The sequence below is a fragment of the Toxoplasma gondii genome, chromosome VI, assembly GCF_000006565.2.
Source record: "Toxoplasma gondii ME49 chromosome VI, whole genome shotgun sequence".
NCBI classification, from domain to species: Eukaryota; Apicomplexa; class Conoidasida; order Eucoccidiorida; family Sarcocystidae; genus Toxoplasma; species Toxoplasma gondii.
The window spans coordinates 3,535,852-3,543,328 of NC_031473.1; the positions used below are offsets into that span (position 1 = coordinate 3,535,852).

A 7,477-nucleotide genomic window follows, 5' to 3' on the forward strand; every position below is an offset into this window, starting at 1 on the left:
AAGTGCGATTTTCTCCAGCGTTTCATCACGCTCTCGTTCCGTCATGCACATTTTCCCCGTTGCATGCCGAGCAGACATGTCGCGGTCTTCGAGGCTGGTCTCTGCGTTTTCGGCGAGATTCCAGATCTCTTTTACTCGACAGGCAGCAGAAGAACGCCCCAAGAAAAAAGGCAAAACGAGCGAAGCGAGGGTGTGTGTGTGTACTGAGCAGGCCAGCAAAAGGCCGCAAATGGAGCGGACAGACATCAGCGGAGGAAATCCTTTCGAGGACTCTTTTCTCTGGGTCGTCCAGCACCAAGTCTGTTCTTTCTCTCCTTTCATCTTTTGCTTTTCTCTTGCCCTTTCTCCCTCGACTCTTCTTCCCGGCGTCTTCTCTTCTGGACAGTCGCTGTGAGGAGACGCAGGCCTCTCTCTGGCCGGTTTTCCTCTCTCCGTTTTCTTTTCTTCTTCTCGGCTTGCCTCCAGGTTCTCCTTCGTCTCCTCTTCTTCTCTTCTCCGTCTTCACTCCTCTGCGTTCTCGCCTCGCCGCGCGCGATTCCAGCGGCGCCTTCCTCTTCTTCGCCCAGTCCCCCTCGCGTCCTCGGAGTGTGCCGGTTTCGAGCTTCAGTGGATTTCCCTTAGCAGCTCTTCCTGAGTGCAAGAAGAAGAACCGGGAGGCCGGACAGAACGAAAGAACCGGAGCCGGAGATCTGCTCAGACTGTCTCCCTTCCCAGTGAGAGGAATCGCTCTTCTTCGTCTCTGGAAGAACAAGCCTTCGATCGCCGCAAAGGAAGCGCATCTCCCGACGTCGCTACGAATCGTACAGGCTTTCTGCTCCTTGCGTTTCTTCCAGAAGAACTTGTTTCTTCAGATTGGAGGACCGGGACTACGGAGCCGCTCTTTGCTTTCCAAGAGACGCGAAGCCTTTCCATCGAAAAGAACCGCCTTCGTCGCCTCAATGGTCCTGTCTGCTCCTCTGCGGCGTCTCCCGCACATGATGCGAGCAGTTCTCGTTGATGCGGCTCCTCTCTCGGGACCGCCTGCTGTCGAGGCGAAAAACCAACAGAGTTTCAAGCTCTTTCTTGGCTCTGCGGCAATGCCGCAGGCGCGAAAAGAGAAGAACGAAATTCTCATCCGAGTCTGCGCCGCCGGCGTCAACCGCATGGACCTGTTGCAGAAGCGCGGTGAGAGTCGGCGAGAAAAGAGGACAAAAAACCGAGAGGGGAAAGAAGAGCAGACGAGGAAGAAGGAGTGACGCCAGAAATGCGAAAGAGAGAGAGCAGAAGAAGCAAGAGAAGAGAAGGGAGACTGGAAACAAGAGAGGCTACACAAGAGGTTAAGCGAGGAGACGTTGAAGGGGGAAGAAAGACGGAGAGACACGAAGGCAAGGTGGATGCATGACGCTCAGGAGATGTTCTTGCCCACAAGAGTCACCACTGTTCTGCTGCTCGCGCTACCGCTACGAAGAACTCACAAAGAGTCAAGAAATGTGTGACAGTGTCTTTCCAGCTCGAATAGACGAACCTATTGGTTTGAATCTGGTACAGAGTTTCGGTTTTGCTTCAGATTCCCCAGTGCATCTCGCTCTCGTTTGCTTTCTCTGGGTGCCGATGTTCTCTCGAGACTTCGCCTTCATCTCTCTCTTTCCTGTGACGCTCTGTGTGTGTCATCTCCTCGTGATATGGCGTCGGTCCTTTCGGGATCTCTGCATCTTTCTCTTCTGTCGACCCAAGTCGCGTTTGCTTGACCTCCGTGAAACCGTCTCTGCCTTTCTCTTCCTGTTTCTGTCTCTCCTTTTCTCTTTTCTTTCGTCTAACTAAACCGGATGCGCCGCCTGTGTGAAGGAGATGTTCAGAAAGTCCTCTTGCGTCAACGCCTCTGTCCTGCATGCAGGTAAATATCCCCCGCCCCCTGGAGCCTCGACGATCCTCGGTCCAGAAGCCGCGGGGGTTGTCGCGTCCTCCGGTGAGTTTCGAGGCATCAAGCAATCTTCACTTTGTTGTTTTCTTCTGTCTCTGCCTGCACACAATTGACTTTCTGATCTCCAGGCCGCGACCACTGTCGCAGTGGAGACAAAGTAGGTTCCCATACTTCACCTGAAAGCTGGAGACGTTCCTAAACAAGACCGCGATGTTGAACTGTGTCAAGCCTGTGTTACGCTTCTCGCGCAAACGATCATTCCTCTCGCGTTCCTTTCCTGCTCTGTCCTGCGCTTCTCCACCACACTCCAACTTCCATTCGGATTCAAGGTTTCGTTGAACATTTGTTTTTGCTTTTCTCTGTGTGAACGACTTGTCAGGGAAGCGATTTCGAGAAGGCGACAGAGTCATGGCTCTTCTTCAGGGCGGGGGATACGCTGAATATGTCGCTGTTGAGGAGGGCCTCTGTATGCCGATTCCGTCGACTCTCTCCTTCTCTCAGGTTAGACAGAAGTCGCGATGCGCGTCGAATGAGGGATGTTTCCTGTTTACAGCTCTTGCCTCACACACGAGGCCTTGGAGTCTCTCCCATTTGTACTTTTATCTCTGCCGCGCGCGTCGGTTTCTCGTCTTCTTGCTTCCCCATCAAGCAAAGAAGTCTTCCGACAGTCTTCTTTCTTCGTATTTTTTGCCTCTCCTCTCTCGCTTTCTTTCCTCTCCTTCTTCTCGCTGTTACGTCAGAGCCTCGTGCTACCTCCGTCTTCCCCTCTCGTTTCGTCTGTCGTTGCGAGTCTCTCGGCGCGTTCGTTTTCTTCGTCATTTGTCCCCTTCTTCGGAGCTCCTCGCTTTTCCTCCAGGCCGCGGCAATCCCCGAAAACTGGCTGACAGCGTATCAGCTTCTGCACTTCGTCGCAGGTGAGCTAGCAGGAACAGGCTCTGCTCCTCGGAGCCAAATTGTCTTTTTCTTCTGCGTGTCTCTTAGGAGACGCCGTTTGTCAATGCGTCTCAGCTAAGACCGCTCAACTTCTTCGCCTGTCGCTCTTCCGGCACCTCTCTCTTCCCATGGGACCTGTCCTTCTGCGTAGGTCTTCAACCGGCTTCGACGCCCTCTTCTGCATGCTTTTCTTCCTCGCCTCCTTCTTCTGCCACAGCCACAGCCGATTCCTTGAACTCATCAGAGCATGGAGAGAGACAAACAGACGCCTGCCCTTTCGTTTGCGCTGGCGCCTCTGGGCGAAGGCTGCCGATTCGCTCTGTTCTCATCCACGCTGCAGCCTCAGGTCAGAGTCATTTCTTCTTCTATCTTTCCCTCTCTTCCTTTCTCGTTCTCTCTTCCTTTCTCGTTTTCTCTTCCTTTCTCGTTCTCTCTTTCTTTCTCGTTTTCTCTTCCTTTCTCGTTTTCTCTTCCTTTCTCGTTCTCTCTTTCTTTCTCGTTTTCTCTTCCTTTCTCATTCGACGTGTGTCCACGGGCGTCCTCTCTACCTTGCGTTCTTGCTCTTTCTCTCCTCCCTCCCTCTCCTCCTGTTCTGTGTTCCCTTTCGCCGGTTTTTCTTCCACGACGCTTTCTCCTCGACGAGGGCAGAAACGCGTATCAGACGCGCCGTTCCACGTTTCGAATCAAGAGAACGGATCGATTGAAACGCCGTTGATGTACCCCACAAACTGACATGAATCTCATCATGCATGTAGACTACATATATGCAGAACTATGTGTAACTCAGGAGAAACATACACACTGAACTCCTCCCTATCAAATATCCATATCTGTCCAAACACATCGATAGTTTTATGTAAAAATATTTATAAATAAACATGCATATATATATATATATATATATGTATATATATATATATGTATATATATATATATATATGTATATATATATATATGTGTATATATATGTATATATATAAGTATATATATATATATGTATATATATGTATATTTATTTATAAATATTTTTACATATAATATGTGTAATTATTGATGAATTTATCTGTATATTTTGTTCACGTGTTTTTGCATTTCTGTGTGCGTGGATGTGTGGCGTTTTTGGAGAATATCGTTCATGTTCCAATTCTGCGATTTAGTGGAGATACACAGACGAACAAAGGGTTGGAAAAGTGCATTTTTTTCTCGACTTTTGCGGTGTTTTTTTTAAGGTGTAGGCACTGCTCTCGTCCAGCTCTGCCGCCTCCTCGCGATTCCCACCATCATCGCCTCTGCGGGATCCGACGAGAAACTGCAGCTCTGCAAGACTCTCGGTGCGCGCAAATCTAAAAACGAAAACTGAAAGCGCAAACGCGTCTTCATGGACAGATGCTGGAGGTCGTCTGTGTTATATATATATATATATATATAATGTATATTTGTACTTTTAAGTACATCCTGGTATGCATCTGCGTAGGTGGAGAAGGCACTGTGTCGTCAGGAACGCGTGGATGAGTTCTTCACGTTTTGATATGTACAATTCTTTAGATATAAATACGACCAAAAACGTAGATTTGCCATGTGGATATGGAGGCGTGTGTCTGTATATTTGTGCATGCATATTCGCCAATATGGGCGTTCATGGGTGTTTGGCCCATGCATGTAAGTTTGCATATCGCTAAATGGATGCAGAGACTGAAAACAGTCGCCCGCGCTCCGACTCTGAAACGTTTTCATTACAGAAGAGACTGTGTCCTTTGACCTCGGACGTATCCCTATCGTATCTCCATGCAGTTTTTAGAGTCGTTTGCATCTGTGGTAAGACTCTCGGCGTCGCGCATTTCCGCTTGTTCTTTCTCCTGTGGAAGAGCGGTCTCCAGTGGTGCCCTTAGAAATGGAAAACCTGAGGACGAGAAATGTAAAAGGGACTCGGTTTTAGAGGAAACGTGATGAGGAACTCTAGGACGCAACATTGTTCTTCGAAAAAGCTAACGAAATGAGACAGCGACCTGGAAATCTCCGTCTCAACTTTCCTCGTCTTTTTTCTAGGCGCCACTCACCTCATCAACCACCGAGCTGTCGAGGGTCGCTTTTCAGAAGCCGTCAAGAACGCGACTCACGGACTGTAGGGGAAACGCGAAAAACAAGTCTTTCCAGCTGTGTCGAGGAAGAACAAGAGTGGAGGCGCCGTCTCTCGGGATGAGGCAGCGCGACGTTTTTTTCGTTCCTGGTAACTTCCTCATTTAGGGAGAGCGTGAGTGAAGTCGCGAACAATAGGTCTCCTTTCTCGAAACGTACTGAATCCAGCTCTGTACCACCAGCAGAGAGCATGCCGTCGTGCGACCGTGACGTTCGTCTGTGCGGAGGATTCGATCGACCTCTTCGTTTCACGAGTACGCGATTCAACCAGAGGCTGCCTTGACGTCTTAGTGGCGCAACTCGCTTTTTATCAGATGGTCTTTAACAAAACAAACGCGGTTCCAGTTGTGCTGAATGCGCCTTGTCCAGAGGGGTCGATTTACTGCTGGATCCCGTCGGAGCCTCGTTCATGCAGGAAAACGCACAAAGCTGCGCTTTGGACGCCAGGTAGGTTGAACGATGCAAAGGAACGCGACCGGACAGACAAGGAACAAACACAAGGAACGATTGAGAGAACGATACGCAGGGTGAAGATTCGTCTTTTCCCTCTGTGGTCACTTGACGAACGTACGGCTTCCTGACGCACACTTTCCGTTGCTCTGTTTGCAAGTGACGCGAAGCTACAGGTCTCGGTTAAAGTTGAAAATTACTTCGAAAATGGGTCAAACCGTGTCTGCTCGCCTTTCTAGAGTCGTCACTTCGTCGACTGCTCGCCGAAGGCTCTCTGTTCATTGTCGCCGCCTTCGTCCACTTTACTGCAGTGCCTTCCCCTTCTCGATCGACGTTGTTCTTGGTCCTAGACCTCGACAGTGCCCCCTGAGGTTCGTCGCTTCTGTAGTCTGCACCGTGCGTTGTCTCCTCGTTCCTCTTTCTCTTCCTCCACTGTTCGTGTGAGAGAGAACAGACACAGGAAGAGCGAGACAGAGAAAAAGGCGCGGCACCGGGGAGGTCTCCACCCGGTGCCGAGTCTGGTTTTTGAGACGTTCTCGCTCTTCTTTTCCGTGTGCGTTCACCTCTGTCCTCAGCTGGGTGCTGTATGGAGCACTAGGCGGTGTCCGCGTACCCAGCTTCGATTTGCAGCTGCTTTTCGCTAAGCGAATCCGCCTTCTCAGCTCCACGCTTCGCAGCCAAGATCTGAGCTATCGGGAGTCTCTAGTGAGGAGTTTCGAGGAGACGATTCTCCCGAAACTTGCCGACAGCTCTCTTCGCGTGAGTCGCAGACGAGTGAAAGCGTTGTCACCTGGTTGTCAAGCAGGATCAGCGTCAACGCTGACGAACCAGTGTTGCAGACGGACTCACGTTGAGTCCTGCATTCGACGTGAGAAGCGTCCGTCAGGCCCTCGAGGGAAAGAGACAGTTGTGGCGTTAAGGCGCATAAGAAACGCCACAGAGGTCCGTGCAGACTCGCGTGAGGAAGCTGGAATAGCTACAAACGCGAAGACCTCGATTTGCTTCCCTTTTCAAATCTCCCTGCAGAGCCGGGGAGGGGGGTGTTGTTCTTCTGTCGATGGTCGCATGGATATCTGCAAACACTTCCATAACTGCACCCGTGCCTTTGCGAATCTGTAGCTGGCGTCGTCTCACTGGAAATGCATGTTGTTTCTGCCTCTGGACGCCTCTGCTGGCTCGCACAGTCGGTTCAGGATACGACGTCTGCGTCCTGCCTCTCATGTCGTTGCCTTCGCCTCCTGCAGGTGATTCTCGACTCCATCTACACCGCAAGCGAAGCAGACCAGGCTCACCAAAGACTGGAGAAGAACGAAAACAGAGGGAAAGTTGTTTTGACGTTTCCCTGCCCTTCGTAAACTGTAGTAGAGTCGAGTGCCATCCGTCCAAACGAGGGGTGAACGCCGTTGTGGGTTGTGTGACGCGTTTGTCTCTCTTTCTCGAAAAAAACACAGGCACCCTGAGATTTACTCGAACTGGCGAAGTCGCACGACGGAGGTCGTCAGTCTGCTGAGAGAAGGTCCACTCTTGTGGCGCACCGTCGGCTACTCTCGCAAACTGCCTTGGAGTCTGGGCGCGAAACTTCTGTTTCGTCGGTTTTCTACACTCGAGAGATGCGCAGAAACGCAGCCGAATTATTATGCGATGACGCCAGACAGAGAGACAAGCAGCAAAAACGAAACCGGGAAGCGATGAGACACAGACACAACAGAAAGGGCCCTAGTCGCTGGTCAGATATGTCTCGTCCTGAGGTCTTGCCTTCGGGATAGACAAAGCAGCGCACACCTTGCGGCTGCAACTGATTTTCCTTTCAACTGTTTCGGCTTTTCGAGGCTTCGCTTCTTTCACTCTCGCGTTGGGAGCTGGATGAGCGCTCCACAGGACTAAACCAGATGGCGCTTCCCTCGTGGCGAAGCCCGCTGGTTTCTCGGCGCAGGCTCTCGGCATTCGAGCGCAGAGAGAAAAACAACCAGACAGAAAGCGGCTTCCTTCCCGCCCACACAAAGTGACAAAGGAATGTGCCTATGTAGAGCCTCCTTGGTCCTTAGACGTCTCTCTCTG

General features: G+C 50.9%; 1 protein-coding gene across 1 annotated transcript; it reads left to right on the plus strand.

Annotated features, from left to right (window-relative positions):
• The first annotated feature begins 151 nt into the window (after nt 1-151).
• Nucleotides 152-6,896, plus strand: TGME49_244870 (quinone oxidoreductase, putative). Its single transcript, XM_018780736.1, has 10 exons — nt 152-1,164; nt 1,874-1,945; nt 2,280-2,401; nt 2,757-2,814; nt 2,985-3,179; nt 4,063-4,164; nt 4,880-4,955; nt 5,339-5,416; nt 5,995-6,178; nt 6,664-6,896. The coding sequence occupies exons 1-10, from the start codon at nt 939-941 to the stop codon at nt 6,772-6,774; spliced, it is 1,224 nt and encodes a 407-aa protein (XP_018637572.1). The 5' UTR covers nt 152-938; the 3' UTR covers nt 6,775-6,896.
• The last annotated feature ends 581 nt before the right edge of the window (nt 6,897-7,477 follow it).

What these genes read in the sequence shown, in the direction of transcription:
- TGME49_244870 (XM_018780736.1), top strand. Translation starts at nt 939, where the DNA reads ATGGTCCTGTCTGCTCCTCTGCGGCGTCTCCCGCACATGATGCGAGCA. An exon ending in GGACCTGTTGCAGAAGCGCG is followed by an intron (nt 1,165 to 1,873) that starts GTGAGAGTCGGC and finishes TCCTGCATGCAG; the next exon opens with GTAAATATCCCCCGCCCCCT. An exon ending in AAGAACGCGACTCACGGACT is followed by an intron (nt 4,956 to 5,338) that starts GTAGGGGAAACG and finishes CGCCTTGTCCAG; the next exon opens with AGGGGTCGATTTACTGCTGG.